Source organism: Theropithecus gelada, chromosome 5 (assembly GCF_003255815.1).
Source record: "Theropithecus gelada isolate Dixy chromosome 5, Tgel_1.0, whole genome shotgun sequence".
Classification (NCBI taxonomy): Eukaryota; Metazoa; Chordata; class Mammalia; order Primates; family Cercopithecidae; genus Theropithecus; species Theropithecus gelada.
The window spans coordinates 121,668,101-121,689,243 of NC_037672.1; the positions used below are offsets into that span (position 1 = coordinate 121,668,101).

The 21,143-nt window shown below is 33.0% G+C and overlaps 1 protein-coding gene across 2 annotated transcripts in view; it reads right to left on the minus strand.

Moving 5' to 3' along the window:
- Positions 1-7,829: 7,829 nt before the first annotated feature.
- Positions 7,830-21,143, minus strand: part of ANKRD50 (ankyrin repeat domain 50) — a 45,468-nt gene continuing 32,154 nt past the window's right edge. The window contains exons 4-5 of one of the 2 annotated variants that reach the window (XM_025386351.1): positions 12,745-16,295; positions 7,830-11,286 (exon numbers count right to left, since the gene is read on the minus strand). In XM_025386351.1, coding sequence (XP_025242136.1) covers positions 12,748-16,295 — 3,548 coding nt within the window. In that variant the 3' untranslated portion in view covers positions 7,830-11,286; positions 12,745-12,747. The remainder of the gene's footprint in view (positions 11,287-12,744; positions 16,296-21,143) is intronic. The other variant, XM_025386352.1, reaches the window with a different exon arrangement.

The window sequence follows — 21,143 nt, forward strand, 5'->3', positions numbered from 1 at the left end:
GCAGGTTCTAGAATCAGACTGATTCAATTCAATCTCCACTTCACCATTTGCCTTTTAAACGTGAATTAGTTCACTCAACTCTCTATGCCCATTCAAAATTCATTCATTATTAAAAATTCTTCACAAATTAGAAATAGAAATACACTGTACATAATTAAGGGTATCTATAAAAGACCTACAACTAATATTATAGTTAATGGTGAAAGACTATTTTTCCAACAAAAATATCCATTCCCAAAACATATTCACCATTTCACTCAGGGCTCTAGACAATGTAGTAAGGCTATGAAAAGGAGTAAAAGGCATGTAGATTGGAAAAGAAAACATACAACTGCTTTAATTCACTGATGATATAATCACCTATGCAAAAAATCTCTAAGAAATTACTGAATATCTACTTGAAATATTAAGTGTATTTAACATGGTCAAAATACACATATACACAAATTTTATTTCTGTATAATAGCAACAAAAATTGGAAAATAAAATTAAATATACCATTTGCAAAAGCATCAGATAAAAACTTGAAATACTTAGGGATAAATTTAACAAATATGTTCAAGAACTGTACACTAAAAACTATAAAACATTGCTGAAAGAAATAGAGATACATTGTTTTCATGGTTCAGACTTCTTAAGAAGTCGAGTCTCCCCAGTTTATCTGTAGATTCAGTGAAATCTCAATCAAGATCCAAGGAGGCTATTTTTTTGCGGATATTAACAAAGTGCCTTGACAATTTACAAAGAAATGTAATGAATAGGAAAACCAAAACTGCTTTGAAAAAAAGTTGAAGGCTGATCTACTTGATATAAAAACTTACTGTAAATATAATCGAGGTAGTGTGGTATTGACATAGGGTAGACAGATAGATTAATGAAACAGAATATTGTCAATAAACAGATTTACATGTATGCGTTCAACTGATTTCCAACAAAAATGCCAAAGTAATTCAATGGAAAAGCACAGTCTTTTTATCAAATGATCATTATATCTAAAATGTATAAAGAATTTGTTTTATTTACTAATAAAATAGAATTTTGACCTAATTGAAAAATGGACAAAATGTTCAAACAGACTCTTTATCAACTGTACAGATGGCAAGTAGGTATGTGAAAAGAGGCTCAGCATCATTACAAAGTAGGAAGAAAAACAATTAAAAATCACAATATGATTCAACTACATATTCACTAGAATGGTTAAAGTCGAAAAAAGACTGAGAAGGAACTTTTGAACCAAACAAAGTGGTGTAGACTCATTTCTCCAGCCTCCTCTCCACTAAAAATGACTGTAAACTATGCACATTGGGTAAGATGCAGTCAAAGTAAAACTTTGAAATATGGTAAGAGGAAGGCAAACTAGTTTTGCAGTCTATGACTACAGAAACAACACAGGAGCAGGAAGTCTTATGACCCCCACCCAACTGGTAGAGGTGACCCAGGTTTCGCTTTTATCAACCCCAACCTAGTAAGAGACAGCAGATGGGCACCACCAGCAAGGGAGATTCATCACCAGTTCCACTAACAAGAAGCAATTTGAGGAAGAGCTCTCCAAACACAAAGCAAAGCAAGCAGAAGGAAGAAAATAATGAAAATAATAAATAGTAAATATAAAAACAGAAATCAATAAAGTTGAAAATAACAAATGAGGAAGTCAATAAAATAATGCTGAATCAGATAATCTGAAGAGTCCTATTATAATCATTAAAATTTTGAATTCACGATTAAAAACCTCCTAAAGAAAAAATTGTCAAGCCCATATGGTTTAGCCGAAGAATGCTATCAATCATTCAGAGAAGAGTTAACATCAATTTTGTATGATCTCTTGCAGAAAATATGAGTGGAGGGAACACAGCTCAACTCATTTCATAAGGACATTAGTACCTTGATACCAAAACCAAAGACAGTACAAATAAAGAAAACTACATAACAATATATCTCACGAACTTACATGAAATTCCTTAACAAAAGTTTAGCAAACCAAGTCTAACAATGTATTGAAAAATGTACATCATGACAAGGTGGGATTCATTCCAGATATACAAAGCACTGGACAAAACCCAACACCCATTAATAATAAAAACTCGTCAGTAAATTAGAAGGAAAGGGATATTACCTCAACCTGATAAAGAACATCGACAGAAAATCTACCATGAACATCATACTTAATGGTGAAAGAGACTAAATATTTTTCCCTTAAAATTGAGAATTTTTAGACAAGAATATCCATTTTCCTTGCTCTTATTTAATGTGGCACTGGAACAATTAGCCACTGCAATGAGGTAAGAAAAAAAGATAAAAGGCATACAGAGAGAAAATGAATAAACAATATGACTCCTATTTTCAGATGGAATGATTGTCTACACAGAAAATCCCCCAAAATCTGCACACACAAAAAATATGGAAACATTTAATTTTTAAAATTAAAACAAAAATACTAAAAATGACTACGTGAAAATTTAAAACAAACTTAAAATTGCTACAACAAAAGTTAAATGTTTAGATATACATATAACATTACAGGATCCATATATAAAAAATTACAAAATGGTGATAAAAGGAATCAAAGACCTAAATAAATGGAGATACATATTATATTCCTGGGTTGAGAACATCAACAAAATCTTTACTATGTTAGTTCTCTTTAAATTGATCTACATGTTTATGCAATTTCTATCAAAATCTCAGAAAAGTTTTGAACAAACTTAGAAAAGCCTATTTTGAAGGCACATGACCTAGAATAGCTGAAACAATCTTGGAAACAAAATGGAAAGCTTCACCCTGTTCCATATTAAAGCGTACTGCATAGCTACTCTATCAAGACAGGGTGGTACTGATAGAGGGATAGACACACAGATCAATGGAACAAAATAGAGAACTCAGAAATAGACCCACAAAAATACACTCAACTGATTTTTGGCAAAGGTGCAAAAACAAATTAGTGAGGGAAGGACTGACTTTTCACCAAATGGGGCTAGAGCAATTGGACACCCATTGTATTTCATATTTTAGCAAAAATATGAACTCAACCTAAACCTCATACCTTATAGAAAAAGTAATTCAGAATAGATCATGGACTTAAATGTAAGGTATAAAAACTGTAAAATATTTGGAAAAAAAGGGTAAAAATCGTTGGAGTTCTAGGCTAGGTAAAGAGTTCTTATATATGACGCAAAAAACATAAGCCATTATAGAAAAATTGATAAATTGAACCACATCTTTTTGCTCTGTGAAAGACTAGGTGAAGAAAAATAAAAAGACGTGAGACAAAATAAAAAGACAAAACTGAGAAAATATTTGCAAACTATGCATCTGATGAACAACTAGTATCTATACTATATAAAGAACTTTCAAAACTTTACAGTATAAACAAACCAAAAAAACAACCCAATTGCAAAGTGAAAAAGATACAAACATTTCACTGAGGAGGATACATAGATGGCAAATAGACCCAGGAAGAAATGTTCAACACCATTAATCATTAGAAAAATACAAATTAAAACTATAACAGGATATCACTATACACTTACGAGAATGGCAGAAATAGAAAATAATGACAGCACTAAATGCTGGCAAGGATATGAAGAAATTGGAGCACTTACACACTGCCAGTGAAAATATAAAGTGATACAGTCACTCGTGAAAAGTTCATTTCTTATTTTCTTTCTTTTTCTTTTCTTTTTTTTTTTTTTTTTTGAGACAGAGTCTTCTTCTGTCACCCAGGCTGGAGTGCAATGGTGCAATCTCGGCTCACTGCAACCTCTGCCTCCCGGGTTCAAGCATTTGTCCTGCCTCAGCCTCCTGAGTAGCTGGGATTACAGGCATGGGCCACCAAGCCCGGCTAATTTTTGTATTTATATTTTCACCATGTTGGCCAGGCTGGTGTCAAACTCCTGACCTCAAGTCATCTACCCGCCTTGGCCTCCCAAAGTGTTGGGATTACAGGTGTGAGCCACCGTGCCCGGCCACATTTCTTGTTTTCTTAAATAGTCAGTATCCTGTTCCATTATTTCTTATAGTTGCATGTGAATCTACAATCATCTAAATTAAAATTTCAACTAAAAAGACTGACAATACCAAGTTTGTATGAAAATGTGGAGAAACAAAAAAATCTCATCCATTCCTGATGAGAATGCAAAAGGGTACACCCATTTTTGAAAAGGTTTTGTTAGTTTCTTATAAATTTTAACTATACACCTAGCAACCCAGGAATCCCACTCGTAAGTATTACTCAAGACAAATGAAATCACATATTGATAAAAAATATCTAAACACAAACGCTTACAGAGGAATCTTTCATACTAGCCAACAACTAGAAACAACTCAACCTTGTGAATAGACAAACAAATTGTGGCATAAGCCTACAGTGGAATACAGAATACTACTCAGGATTAAAAAGCTATGCTACTCATACATGCTAAAACATGGATGCATTCCAAAAGCATTATGCTAAGTAAAATAAGTCAGGCACAATCGACTATTTATTATATCATTTCACTTAGATGACATCTCTAAAAAGCTAAAACTATTAAGAAATGAAACCAATGGTTGCCAAAGGTTGGGGGTAAGAGGAGAAAATTGATTCCAAAGGTGCACAAAAAACCTTTTTGAGGTGATGGAAATATTCTCTATCTCAGCTGTGGTGATGATTACATTGTACAACTTGTCAAAACTTATTAAATTATACTTTCAAGGGATGAATTTTTGTGTATGCAAGTTATATCTTGGTTAAAAAAATAAAATTTTCAAGACTTTTGAATAAACTTGATCAATATTTAAATAAACTATATTTCTATATATCAGCAATGAATAGGAAATTAAATAAAATACTATTTACAACAGCATCAGTAAGCAACAAATTCGCTAGGAATGCAGCTAATAGAAACACATATCTCTACAACAGAAAACTATTAGGGTGGCACAAAAAGTAACTGCGTTTTTTTATTACTTTTAATGGCAAGAACTGTAATTACTTTCACACCAACCTAATAAGAAATATTATTTAAGGTAAAGAGGATCTAAATCAGTGAAGGATATAAAAGCTTCATTGATTGGAAGAGTAAAGATATTAATATAAACAAATCAATTCACCCAACACCATATTTATCTGTAGATTCAGTGCAATGCTAATTAAAATTTCAGGTTAAAAAAATAATTGAGAAGCCTATTATAAAGTTTTATGGAAAGCAGAAGGCCAAAAGAAAAAAAAAAGCCAAGGCAATCTTGAGGGAAAACGTGGGAGAATTTATACTATCGGATATTAAACTTATTATAAAGCTACAGTGATTAAGTGGATATAATATTGGCTCAAGGATGGACAAAAAGATCAACTTATAAAGAGTACCTGATTTATAACAAAGCTACCACTAAAATGCAGTGACAGAAAACTATTCAATAAGTAATGCTGGATTAATTTGATAATTAAGAAAAGTAAAAGCTATTTGAAGAGAACATAAAAGAATATCATCATGACCTTGCGATAGGCAATTTTTATACAATAGGACACAAAAGCATAACTACTAAAAATATCAGATTAAATAAGAATCTTTGTTTATAAAAATGTCATTATGAGAATGAAACGGCAAAGCACAGAATCTAAGAAGATATTTGCATTGCATATGCTATAAAAAAGACTCAAATCCAAAATATAAAAGAATTTCTACAAGCCAAGAAACTCAAGGGGAAAAAAATGTGCAAATTTCTCAACAAGATAGGATATCCAAATGGACAAAAATCGTATGTAAAAGTGGCTGATTCATTAGTCATCTGGGAAATGCAAACTAAAACCTCAATGTAATGCTAGTACAGAACCAAACAGAATTAAGAAAAGTAAAAGAAGAAAATGAAATATCAAATGTTGGTAAAGATGTAGAGCGTAAAAGATAGAGAGTAAAAATTAATAAAACCATTTGAGGAGACTGCTGGGCACTAGCTATTAAAGCTCATCATACACATACCCTAAAATCCAGTAATTTCATTCATATTATTAAAAAGAAATGTATGCACATGGATACCAAATATATGTACAAGACTATTATTACCTGCAGTATTCTTAAGACTCCCAAACTGGAAAGAATCCAAATGTCCATTAGTAGTAAAATATATTTTAAAAAGTATGGTATATTCACACAATGGAATACTGTGCAACAATTCAAAAAGGACAAACAAAACTGTGTAAATGAATTTCACAAACATAATGTTAAGGGAAAGAAACCAGCACAAAAAGGACATATTGTTTGATTCAATTTATGTAAAGTTAAAAACAAAACAAAACAAAACCAGTTAATACTAATGGTAATGAAAGTCAGAAGAGTGGTTTTCTTTCTTGGGGGTAATGTCTGGAAGTGGCAAGGTAGGTCTCTCAGATTATAGTTATAGCCAACAACTTGATCCAGGTGATAAATAGGTTTGTTCAATTTGTAAAAGTTTATAGCATAGCAACTTAGGATTTGTATGTTTTTCCTAAATATCTATGTTAGAATTCAATGTAAGTTTACAAATGAAATGGGAGTAACAGACCATTTAATTGATGCCATTAAAATGTGGCATCAATTCTATCAGGATATATACCATTATCAGTGTTCACACATCCAGACCAATAATAAGTAAAAAATATACACATACAGGGGTCTTCTAAACTTTACAAATATATTCTTCTAAGAATCCAGCCCTCAAAACTTAGCTAACTTTTGCCAGTGTGGTAATAATAGTGTGAATTTAAGAGTGGAAATGTAAACATGCAGTAAATTTCAAATAATTTTATTTTAAAATTGGATAATTACAATTTTACTATAACAGCAAGACTGGCAAGCAGAGGCTATCTCTAGGAATTAAGATTAGCTCAAATATTTGCACAATAAATGATTTTTTCCCAGAAATTCCACAACATAATCCTCAGGGTGTATCTCACCACTATTACATTCAGCCCTTCCTATCTGCGGATTCCGCATCTACAGATTCTCCCAATTGTGGATGGAAAATACAATATTGGAGAGATGCAGAATATGCAAATACAGGAGGCCAACTGTGAGACTTGAGCATACACAGATTTTAGTATCCACCTGGGTTCCTGGAACCAATCCACCCAGGATACGGTGGGATGATTGTAGTTGGAATCCTTCCAACTGCTACAGCAAAGAAGTGAAAACATTAGTCATCACCAAGTTCTCATAGTGTATTTCCTTGGACCATTAGCTAGAAAACTCCATGTAAGTTTATTTAGCTACCGGTCTGTTTTTAAATTCTTCTATGTATACCATATATTTGTGTTTAAACACATTTTGTCATATTATTTTTTAGAATAAGATTTATATTAATTCAACAAACATAAAAAAACTGCAGAACACTACAATATTCATGAAATTATTGAACAGAAGATACCTTGTTGGCCTTTTTAGAAACCTCTCTTGGAGTAATAGGATAGTCATTCATCAGTAAACATGGAGAGATTGTTTCCAGGATTCCTGTTGGATACCAAAATCCTCAGACACTCCTGTCCCTTATATGAAATGGCACAGTGTTTATATATAATCTACGCATATGCTCCTGTATGCTTTAGATCACCTCTAGATTACTTATAATACCTAACACAATGCCTACACATCACTTCATTCAGGTGGACTCAAGGTAGTATTTAGCACACAGCAAATTTGCTTTTCAGAACTTTAGAATTTTTTTTTTTTTCCGAATATTTTATCTGAGATTGGTTGCATCCAGGGATGTGGAACCCACAAATTTAAAAAGCCATTTGTGTGTGTGTATACATACAGTGTGTGTATGCTGTGTTCTGGTAGGGGAAAGAGGTCATGAAGAAGTGACTCAAGTTTACTGAGTGAAGAAACACACAAATTTTATTTAGAAAATGAATGTCCATGTTTGCAACAAACTCCCAAAATATCCACCATAAGATGGCCATAATATTCTGATGATCAAGGAGCACACACGTACAAAATTTATTGGATTACTGCAATTCTCAGAGGCACAAAACCTGACATGGTGTGATGTAGTATATAATCAGTCGTAGGGGGCGGGGGGAAAGAACATTAAGTCCTTAAGAAGGCTTAGGAAGACAAACACTAGATCTTTTTGTTTTTCTACCTTCCTTTGGACAGTGTTACATTTCACTTTCTTCTTTGCAAAATGGTTCCAAATTCATTTGCTCAGGATGTATTTAAGATAATAACTTAAAACAATAGTTGTTTATACTCTATGCATATCATGCATGTTCTACTGGTTCAAGGACAAAATTAAAACAAGATTTTCTCTGTAAAGCAAATATATTTATTATGCACTTTCATATACATAGGGATTTTTTTGAGTAATATCATACAAGGGATAAAATAAAACTTTTACAATGTGAAATTCAATGTACACTTTAGGCTATTTACATACCCCAAACCAAAGGAAAAATAAAAAGAAAGCATTTGTTTGCAACTACATTTGCTGAGAAGTGTAAATGGAGGACATTAAGCAAAACAAATATTTGCATAGCCAAAACAATATTGAGAAAAGTATTTACTTCTTTTTTTTAAGTATCAAACTATTTTTTGGTGAGAATTCCAGTGAGGGTGAGGGTGAAGACAAAGAACAAAAAATATTCGCTGTACTTCGCAGTACGCACTGATTTCAGGTCATTTTTCCTTCCAAAACCTTTCTTAGAAACATTCAGATTTTTATTTCATTACTGTATTTTTATCACTTTCCTTATTATAAACTCATGATATTTAGGGAATAGACACAGACGGAATGTTATAAAAATGTTATAACCACATGCCATCATAGTTGTGTAGTGGCAACAGCTGATTTATAAAATTTAAAGATTCTAATTTCAAAAATATCTATTAAGGAGTTTTATATTTGGAGGACAATTTTTACTTTTTAATAGAGCAGAAGCCATTTTCATTTATAGTATTAAATCCCCCACAGAAACAAATAAGCAAAGCAGGGCATCTCCAGCACCCATCCTATCATCCTTATCCTAACTCAAAGTCATTTATGTTCTATACTCAAACATAATTTATATAAAAACATCCCGAGGAATACTTTTGAAAATCATATTTTTCCAATAGGTTCTCTTCCTACCAACTGCTTCAAGTGTATATAGTATGGATATGAAAACATTTAGCTCTTTGAAAAACATAAATCCCTTATGCAATGTCATATCTTTGCCCTTTGGACACAAGGTGCAATTTTGTAAAAACAATAAAATTAAATAAATACAATTTCAATAATTCAAAGTTAATAGAAAAACTGGCAGCTTTCAGGGTTCTCTTTCTAAAGAAAAATACATGTAATAGAAATTAGAGCTTCATCCTCTACAGTAATGTAAATGTACTGTATTTATGAGTAAAGTTGGTTCTAATAATAGTATGTGTTCATATTTATTAATAGACTCATTAACACTTTTAAGGCTACTTTGCAAGAGTCCTATTAAGTGTATTTAATAAATGTCCCATAGGGACAAGAATTCAATACTTGAAACATTCACATTTGAGTTATTAATATTGCCGTGTCACCTTAATATCAATTGAACTTATCATCTTATCTCGTAGTCCTCACTATGACTCATAGACAGACAAAATGAGTTTTGCTGACTTTAAAAAATAAAAGCAAGAAAAGCCTTACAATAAGATTCAAGTGAAACATTTATCATAACACATTTCTATTTCCACGAACAATGTATCACATGTGTCCTTCATATATGAAGATGACATTACTGACCTTTGTTACTAGGACATATTCTAAAGATTTTGTTCTAGAAGTAGCAATGGTTTTGTGCTGAATCTCCACATTCTCTTTCCTCATTCCTCCTTATCAACAGTACATGAAAAGAACAGAATTTCTGGGTTCTATAAGATTAACAGGCCCATTCTAAGATCAAATTCACAACCTTGGCTTCTGAACTGTTATGACTACTTTTCCAGACATATAAACGACCCATCTAAGCTATAGCTCCACTGATTTAAGAGTAAGGAGACTAAGGCTGTGGGTCACATGCTCATTTGAACCTATTTTACCTTGCTTGTCATGAATTTCTCTCTTAACCCTGGCATCCAGCCCTCCTGCATGCAAATGTACAAAGAAGAAAACAGGAAAGAGTATGAGGATAGAAAAGTGCAAATCCATCACTATTAAGTCACAATAAAAAGTACACGTGCTATGATTGACAGGTGAGCGGTGTCATCTGTGAAGGACAGCACATTTTATATTCATCAAGAATACTCATTCATCCAACCAAACCATTAAAATTAATCCAATTGATTTTGAGTGGGGCTATTTTGGTCATGCAGCAATTTACAAAATAGAAACAGCTGAGACAGAAGCCAGCAAAATTAATTTATTTAGCCAGGAGGAAGAGGTCAGTTTAGTCAATGAATTATTCAGGGATCAAAAATCTACCCTTAGATAGACAGGTGCATTTCTCTCTGCACACACATGCGACTGAGGCATGGCTTTGTCCCTGAGAATTTTCATGCCTCAGGAATGATAGTCTGTCTTCTTAGAGGTGGAATGACAAAGTGAATGGAAGGTGAAATTGTATCCCAGTGGATGAAATCGGACTTTGTTCTGCCTACAGACTGGTTGGTTGTTTGTTCTGACATGTTTAGCGACAGATGAGAAGAATTCTACTGGGAAAATCCAGATTTAAACTACTTAAAGCAGCTCCCTAAACTACTACAAAGTATTTTTTTAATCTGCCAAGAAATCATTTTTTCTTTTCAATGTGATATTTATATAGAAACTGATTTTTATCCAATGCTGAAGGTGTAGTGAACATAGAACAGTTGCAAGATTTGTTTTATTGAGTAACATTTTTAAAGATACAAGAAACAGGCCATACACTACAATGCAATGTGACTAAAACAGTATGTTTAAGTTTCTTTTGCCACAAAAACAAAAAAAAAAAGAAAAATAAATACAAGGAACACTGCCTTTTCATATATATTTGATCATGGCACATGCACATTTTTAAATCAAATCTTAACTTAAAATACTCAATTTTTCTTTTCTGCTTTTATCAGGGAACTGCAGTATGTATCTGCATTTTAAAAAAGTGCTTATTCCTGTGTAGTGAATACAAAGCACACAAAATGAAATTTTTTAAGCACAGAGGGTTACATTGAGAAGGCAGCCTTACTATTTAGGCACATTACAGTAATTAAGGTAACTGTACTGCAGAGATCACATTCTTCATTTTTTTTTTTTTCCCAGCAAAACAACAGGCATGTTTTCATCCAGTAGCTGAAGAACCACTCCATCACAATGTCTTCTGTTTCACAGAATAGGAAACTAATGTAAAAGTTAAAAAAAAATAATTAATTTCTACATTGTATTATAGAGCTACATATCATTTTAAAACTTTATATAATACATTTACCTCTACTTATCTTTATCTATATATTTACCATGCAAAGCGCATAGTAGACTTAACTATTATTTAACTTATAAGGCACTTTTTAAATTCCACAAAATGTTTACCTTAATTCAGGTGTTTCATTTTTAATATGTATTTATACTTTGCCTTTACAACAGATATCATGAAAGTTGAAACGATGTACCATCAGAACTAATTATTTTAAAAACAAATTGCATTTGGGGACTGAATTAACTACTTTATTCAAATTATTTTTGAATGATATTTGACTCATCACCCCTAGATTCACACTGAAGGCTGTTTATTATTAGAAGATATGGGGAATTTATCTTTAATAGTATTTCACCTATTATATTCCTAAAATATATTTACAAAGACAGAAGCAGCAAAAAGGAAAGACTATAATTTTGTTAAGAGGAAGAAAAGTCATTAAGCAAAGTGGGATAAATATAGCTGCAGTGTAAGCTAGGAAAGATCCCTAATAAAATCTTCAGATTTATCTCCAACATAGGAAATGTGCTTCTGAAAAAGCATCTAAAATATAAAACTTTCATATCTATTTTCCTACTAACGTCCCCTGTATTATTAACGAAGCATCCTTTGTCATGGGGAGGAAAAAAAAATATTTTTATTTAATAAATATGACTATTTTATCTAGGTATAAAGTTCCTTAAATACCAATATTGCAAAAACATCCATTTACCATTCTTCACATCTATGCCTTAGGTGTGAAAACATTACTTGGAAGATTATCAAGAGATCATAAAAAATACCTTCTACTAAGTTTTTTACTTCTTTCTGGGTGAAAAGGAATGAAATTAATATTTACTATCTACTAAGTGCTACAGACATTGTTGTACTCAAACCAGAAAGATGAGTGTGAAACAGCCCCTCCCTCTGCCACCATCAAAATTCTTTTAAAAGGAGGAAATAACTGAATAGGAAAGACTTCTTAATCTGGGATCTATAAGTAGTATATTCATTCGTTTGTTCACTTATTCAACAAATTTTTACTGGGAAACTACCATAGGTCCAAGTACTATTCCAAGTACATGAAATACGGTAGTGAACAGATAAAAATCCCTAAACTCACACAGGTTGTATTTTTAGTACAGAGGAGAAAAATAAATATAATAAACAAAACATCTCAAGTATTTTAAATAGTAAGTGCTTTGGATAACATAATGCAGGAAAGGGGGAAAGGACTGCTACAGGCAGGAGAATTCCAATGTAAAGGGGTGATGAGGAAGGTCTGGCCCAGATGACATCCAAGTAGAGATTAACTGAGGGAATTGGCCTTGTGATCGGGGAAAAGAGCATTCCAAGTAGAGGGAACTATACTTTTTTTACTCTTTATGTTGACAAAATATTACCTTCTATAATGGTGTTTCCTTTTTATAGTTGAAGCTAGGGTCAGAACCTTCAATCTGAATCTTCAGAGCTTGTTTAAGGCTTAATTCTGTCTCTGAGGAAGGGTATCCCTCCAACACTTCCTGATGCCCTCTATCTTGCATTGTTCGTGGGACTGAAACCCTACCAAGAAAAACCTGGTTGCTCTGAAGATGGTAATTTGGATTTGTCATTATTCCATTTCTCTTCTTCTGTTCCCCACTTTGTTGGTGAATAAGAAACTGCTGTTGAGATCGACCAATTTCCTGCTGAGCTGACGGTATCGTAATTTTGCACTGAGATTCTGCTGGCATTTGTTTAGGTGGTGCAGCAGTCCCGGGTTTGGCTATAGGTCCTCTTTTATCAAACTGAGTCATTTCATATTCTAAAACCTTTGGCTGTGAAGAATTACTTTGTTTCGCTTTTTTCCCAGCTGATCCAGACTTGGCAGAATTTTCTGATTTCCCCCCTTTATTTGCTTTAGTTGACTTCAAACTGGGCTTTACTTGACTCCACTCAAATTCACTACTTGGTGAATTATGACTCTGTCCTAAGGACTGTGTTGTGGAAGATGGGGAAACAATTGACTGTCGACTTCTACTTCGTGGCAATGAATGCTGCTGAATTTGCTCTGTAAATGACAAGTTGTGAAAGCTATCAATTGGCACTGTTTGAGCTGTTGCTGTAGATGAAGTAGTTCTCAAAGATGAATTTTTTGAGCTTTTTAGGGAATTATTTGACAGTGATGACTTCTGCCGGTCAACTGTAGAATCTGGAGATTCTGAAGGAGAACTAAATGCATGAGCTGGCCCATTAGGTAAACCACGTAACGAAGGCTGCATATCCCCTCCACCAGTACTACCAGAGCTATTTGATTTAATTGTTAATGACTGCATTTTTGAAGACACTGACTGCAGAGGTTTTTGCTCCATTGTGTGAACAGGTGATGGGGAACAGCCATTCAAACTAGATGCACCGTATTTTTCTAATAATTTAATTATTTGAGAATGTCCATTTTTGGCTGCAACACGCATAGCAGTGCGTCCAAATTGATCAGCATGGTTTGGATCAGCACCATGCTCTAATAAGACCTGCACAACATCAATGTGCCCTTCCTGGGCTGCAATACAGAGTGCAGTTGCACCTTGGTTACATGTATGGTCAACTATAGCACCATGCTCAATTAGAAGCTGAACCACTTTTACATGGCCCTGCCAGGCTGCAGACTGCAAAGCAGAGCGCTTTTCATTGTCTGCAGCATTGACATCAGCATGGTATGCTATCAGAACCTGCACCATTTCCATATGGCCTTGCCAGCAAGAGACATGAAGTGCTGTCCTTCCTTCAGCATCACTTGCTTCTACGTTTGCACCATTTTCTAAAAAATATTCGGCCATTGTAAGTTGATTTTCTAAAGCCAAGATATAAAGTGTGGGCCTACCATCGGCATCTTTGCAGTTAACATCAGCTCCATGGCTAAAAAGCAATTCAACAATGTCCCTGTGCCCTTCTAATGCAGCAACTCGCAGTGCGTTTCTTCCATCATAACCTCTTTGATCAATGTTAGATTTGTTTTCCAATAATACTTGAACACAATCATAATGACCCTCTTGTGAAGCTAATATGAAAGGGATTCGTCCATCATTGTCAATCTCATTTGTTCTAGCACCTTGTTCAATAAGTGCTTCACATATTAATCTGTGCCCTTCGAAAGCTGCCATGTGCAAAGGTGTCCATCCAGCATCATCTCTGTGATTTTCATCTAACCCTCTATCCAGTAGAGTACGTACCACCTCAACATTTCCTTGTGCTGAAGCTATACTGAGGACTGTCCTACCTTCACTATCAATACTATCCACAGCTGCACCCCAAAACAAAAGTGTATTTACAACTGATGCATGACCCATAGAAGCTGCTGCTAAGAGGGGTGTACGACCATTGTTATCTGTGTGATCTACATCTGCTCCCCCTTCTAGAAGTAAGTCAACCACATCAACATGTCCTTCATAGGCAGCTACCAGCAGTGGAGTCATGCCATCTTTATCACAATGATCTACTTCAGCACCTCGATCGATTAAAAGGCTAACAACTGATGCGTGTCCTTTACTTGCAGGCACACAAAGTGCAGCTACAGAGAGTGCAGTCCTGCCATCAACGTCCTCATGATTTACTTCTGCTCCATGGTCCAGGAGGTGTTCCACAATCTCCCTGTGTCCCATGTATGCTGCTGCTATCAAAGCAGTTCTACCTTCATTATCAGCTTTGTTCACTTCAGCACCATGTTGTAGCAAATTCAGTACAATATCCTCATGTCCTCCCCATGCTGCTGCTCTCAAAGCTGTTCGGCTATCAGCATCTGCACAATCCACTTTTACGCCAGCATAAAGTAGTGCAGAAACTACCTCAGTATGGCCACCCCAAGCAGCAGATCTTAATGCTGTCCAACCATCTTGATCAGTATGATTAATATTTGCTCCACACCCAATCAAACAATTAACCACCTTAGTATGTCCTTGTCTAGCCGCTAGGGTGAGTGGTGTATGTCCATGAGCATCTTCTATCTCTAAATTTGCTCCCCTAGAGACAAGTAAATTGACTACATCAAGACTGCCACTATATGCGGCATTAGCCAATAATGTTCTCCCATTTGAATCACACTGATTTACTGAAGCTCCATTATCTAATAATGTCCGAATGGAATCCTCTCTTTCTAAGGCTTGTCGAACTATGCATGATGTGCGATCATCTTCACTGTTGACATGAGCCCCAGCTTTAACCAACAGCTGCAGTACTTCTTGTTCCTTGGGTATTAAAGTAGAAAGGGAATCTCTAACAGGTGTACCATTCCATATCATCCACAGAGCTAACTCTGCTGTCTCTAATTGTAAGTTTGAGTTAATTAAGTGCAAGGCAAATTCTTGTGCTTCCAGTGGTGTTAAATTCTTGGCTTGACAGGTATAACTCATGGCCAACATTCTGTGTCCTTCTGCTGCATTACATAAATACTTCTGAGTACAGTGTTTCACATCCAGAAGCCACTCTGCAAAACTATAGTGAAACAGTATTTTTGTATTTCCTAGTCCATCAACAAGAAGTTTGGAGAGGACATCTAACTTGCGTTGAAAATCTTCCAAAGTTAACGACATGTTTTTGGTCCATACTGCATGATATAATTCCGTTATGGTCAAAGGTCGGCAGGCTGCAAGAATCACATTCAAAATAGGCTGAACCTTTGCAAATTGTTTTCTTACAAAAAGTCTTTGGCATAGCCAGAGATATAAGCCATTTAGAGTTCCTGGGATGTCACGAATTTCTCTTAACATAATAAAATTTTCTACAACTCCATCTAAAACTCGTTCTAGGTAAAGAAAGCATCCGCTGCTTTTAATGTGCAGTTGATTTAACATCTCTGCAGTTTCTTTTGTTAGGTGTTGTCGCAAAGCTTCTTCTTGATCTAAACGATGAAGAATGTACTGCTGAACATCCTTGACAATATATGCCTTCCGAAGGTCATCTAAACTTATTTTTCGAAAACCTAAAGAAGAGATAAAAAAGTAGATGTCGTCAGTTGAAAAGGATTATAGAAGTTACCATATCTTCAAAGATAATGTCTTCAACATATAATAAACTAACAAACAAATAAATCAATTAATAAATTAATACTAATAAGCAGATCAATTAATACCTATTAGTCTGTAAACAGTTTTCTTTTCTTTCTGTAAAAGCACACCGATGGCAGAAAAATTTCATTTTCCTACCTACAAATCAAACTACTTATTCCTTTAGTAGCTTGGTGCCTCTCTCAACTCCATTGTAATAGATACTAATTAAGACGCAGACAGTCTTACATAACCATAAAAGTACCCAGTTAACATTATCTGAACTCCCAAGTGATTAGGAAAAAAAGTTGCAGGGGATATAACAAGTAAGGTTTCTTTTTATGAAATCTTTTCCATATAAATAATTTATATTTTCACCTATACACTTGAATGTACACTAGTCTTAATTATGTAACTGAGTATTTACATACAATTAGAATATCTAGTCATTGCCTTTAAACTACATTACTGTACATTTTATCAAATTAAAATAACTAAATCTCAGACCATCAATAAATAGCTTGAACCAATTAAGATCCAACCTTTTGGCCAAATTATGGTAAAAAAACTTCAGCACTGTAAAATAAATAATAAAACTTAAACCAACCTAAAAATATGCTAGCTATAGCTATTTTAAACTCATTTTAAATTCTTTAAAGGAAGCCATAATTTCACTGTCTAAAGGGAGATGACATTATGATGTACAGATATGAATTTATTAGATAATTGTGTATTCATCTTACAGAACAAAAAACTGCTGAGTGAATGAACTTACCAAGTCTCTAACATGACCAGATTTGCATTTTGAAGGAATATTCTAACATCTAAAGAAGAACTGGAGCAAGTCAAAACTAAAGGAAAAACCTTTTTTAAAGAGGCGGTGATAAACTCTAGATGAAAATCACTATGAGCCTGAACACCCATGGTGGTGGCAGCAGTTGTAGCAGCAGCAGCAAAAATAACATGATGGACTTGGGAATTTTTAATCAGAGCTAGATTCTATAGTATTTGGTGAATGTGGAGAATTAAAGAGAGAAGGAGGAGTTGAAGCTGACATTAACTTGCGGTTCTGCCAACAGGAGTGAAAAAGAGACCACTGAAGGACAAATAATAGGTCTGGAGAAAAAGTTGATGAATTCAATTTTGTAATACTAAGCTTTAAGTATGTAGATAAAATGGACAGTTATTGAAAAAAACAACCTACCAAGAATGAAATATGAATAACAAAGTTGTCCTAATACAGCCTTTTGTATATAGATTTATATAGCCCTAAATCTATATAAAAATAGAATCTAATTTTACATATATATGTATACATGCACAATTGATTATTAAATCCTTAACAGAAATAATTTCAGAAGATAAATTTCAATTATGAAAAAGTCACTCCTCACCAAAGAAGGGTTTAAAAACATACCTAGAAATTTACAGCAATCTACATTTACCAATGACGTGAGATGATTTGCCTCCAAATCTTTTTCTGTGTGTCCATTTGTTTTTGGCTTTATCAATTCACTTAAAAATTTAAGTTAGATAAGGGAAATACCTAGTACATTGCTAATAAAATAAGTTACTTAAGAAATAATATTATCTTACATTATATAGTGTTTTAAAGTTTCTGAAGTTATGTAATACTTTATATTACATTACTTATTTACATGAAAGATCATATAAAACATTATGAATAAATATCTAAAATTTAAATCTAATTAACTAAGATGTCATGATTGGAACTTGAGATTATTAAGACGGAAACTCCACAGTAACAGGAATGGTTCTACAGAAAAGAATAAAAGAGAGCAACCTTTACTGAGAGTCAACTATTTCTAACGCAGCACTTTAAGCACTCATTATATAAACTTGTCTGTTAAGCCTGTGAGATAAGTATTTCTATTTAAAAAAATGAGGAACCTAAAGCTCAGAAAGGCTAAATAAATTGCTCACAGTAACACAGCTAGAAAGTGATAAATCAGAATTTTGATTGTTTTGTTTGACTTCAAGTTTGCTCTTTTCATTAAGATAGGAACAAGAATAGAAAGCTGTGAAAGAAAACTCAAGTGTTTGATAGGGGAATAAAGAGGTGGGACTAGGGACACAGGATTAATTCTATAAGAAAGTATAGAATTTCATAAAGAAAACTTACAAAGAATTTATAATTTAGAGAATAAATCTCCCCCAATCTAAATACTTAATAATATGAAATTTAGACAGAAGAAATTATTATGTTCATTATCAATAATAGTTATCTGTTCATTAAAACAGGATTAAGAATATCTATTAATCAACAACTTAAATATCTTGAATTAAGGTACTGAAAATAATTACTTTTTAAAATTATAACTTCTGACTAATACACATGTAATCCTCCTATTATGAACATACACAATAGATTGCCATCAAAGCACTTTTAAACATAAGATAGGGTTGAAAAATAATCAAACCTTCTAGGGGAATAAAAACATGACTTACTGAAATGATGGACCACCTACCTCCCTATTGCTTTTCTATTCTTACTTGAATAGAAGTATTTTTCTATTTCATTCTTACTTGAACTTTTCTATTCTTACTTGAAACATTTCTATTATTTTCTATTCTTGCTTCAATTATTTGTCAGGGTATGGCATCACGTAGTACTGGTGAAAACAGAGTGAAAATGAAGATCTGTGCCAATATTTATAAATTGATGCTTACTGAAATTACTTATCATCATGAAGAACCTGTGAGGATAAGCAATATGAAAATAAAACCTAACAAGAAATTTAAGCAAATGCCAGCATATTAATATACAAATAAAATATGTAGGCATTAAATAGTCATTAAAAAGACAATATGGTGACACTGAAAGGTCTGTCAATGTTAAATTTAAAAAGCAGAAAATCAAATTGATATATAGCATGATCTCAACTAGGAAGGGAAACATATACAGAATTTAATACAATGTGTTAAGAATGCTTAATTATTATTTTACCTCTGGTGTAATATTTGTGTATGTTCTCATTTAAAATATGTTCTAAATAGAGCCTGTATTACTTTTATAATCAGATAAAATAAATACATAAATAATCTTTAAAAAATATTGGAAGGTTAATTTTTTGTGCACAAAATGTTTTGAAATAGGCTGTTATTTAAGTCCCATAACAAGGCCTAACAACTATCAGCCTATGATGATACCCTAGTTGTAGTCAAAATTCTGCTTAGTGCCAAAGTGATTTTCACTAGATTAATCTGAAGCCATTAATGAAAATGCTAATGATCAGTATGGTGAATACATCAGAAACGTTGTAAAAACTCTCTTTCCAAAGGCTTAATCCTCAGATATGAGTAGATGAAGCCAATTTAGACATAGTAAAGATCTTATGGCTATGATGATAATTTCGAATGCATACAGCTTGAAACTCATACATTTCAACTTAAAGCATAAGCAAAAACCAGAAAGATATGTGTAGGACACATAGAAGGAAAACTGGAAAATCTAAGGAGAAACTTGAATAAATGCACAGATATGCTATGTTTATGAGTAGAAAGAAAGCATATTTTAAACAAATTATTTCTTATTTAAATTGCAATTTTATCAAAATCTTAATTTTTTTGGCTTATATTACTGACAGTTATAATTTAAAATATGATATTATTACAACCTAGAGGAATACAAGTAAAAATATATAATTTAAAATAATAATATTGGTGGCAAAGAGGGCTGGGAAGTAATTGTACAAGAAAATTACAAACATTAAGCCAGTATTTTATTTGCAAAATGATGCTGACAGATACTTTAGAAGAGCAGATGAATAGTTTAGAAATACAGTAATAGCACACAGACATATCTATATCTACACACACCCAAACTTAATGTATGATGAAAAAAATATCACCAAGTAATTGTAAAGGAAGTCAATAAATTGCTGAGAAAATTTATGGTTTTACAAATTATTTAAGTTAGAGCTTTATTTCATACCTTTTAGTAAAAAATATTCTATACGGGCAAAATCATTAAAGGTAAAGTAAGAATACAGAGTAGTAAAGGACAATACATTAGTTTACGTATAATATACTTCAAAATAATCATTACAATTTTAAAAAGCTGAAGAAAACAGTTGCAAAGAATTGAAAAAATATCAAATAAAAGCCCTGAAAATCAGTAAGAAAATAACTTTGACTTCCCAATAAAAACATAAAGGTCAGATAGTAGAACTTCATGGAAAAAAGGCAAATTGATGAAACAGGCATAAGGGAGAAAGGGTTCAACAGTAAACAAGAAGTACAAATAAAAATGATAGCGTATTTTCCACATATCACATTGACAAATTTAAAAAAGACATAATTCAATACTGGCGCAAGTAAAAAGAAACCACTCAACATTTTCAGGCAGGAATATGATGATATATATCCTTTTGGAAGGCAATTTGACAATATGTATTAATACCTTTAGCAATATCCTTATATTTTTACCTCAAAATTCCGCATCTACCATGAACAGAGAGGTGGTCATGTTTATATACAGCCCAACATTTTAAATAATGAATGTCTCAAAAAAAAAGAAAATTAACTGGAGTTCAAAATATACATACTCTATAATCCAACAATTACAAGTCTATATTTATAACATAAACTTTCAGTACACGTGGACAAGAATACATGAACAAATATGTTCATGAAGCATTTTTGAAACAGCAAAAAACTGAAAATGATGTAAATGTCCATGAAAAGGATAATGGAAAAATAATAGAAGGTTTATTGATGGGAAGGAGTACTATCTACCAATTAAAACCAATGAAACGCATTTA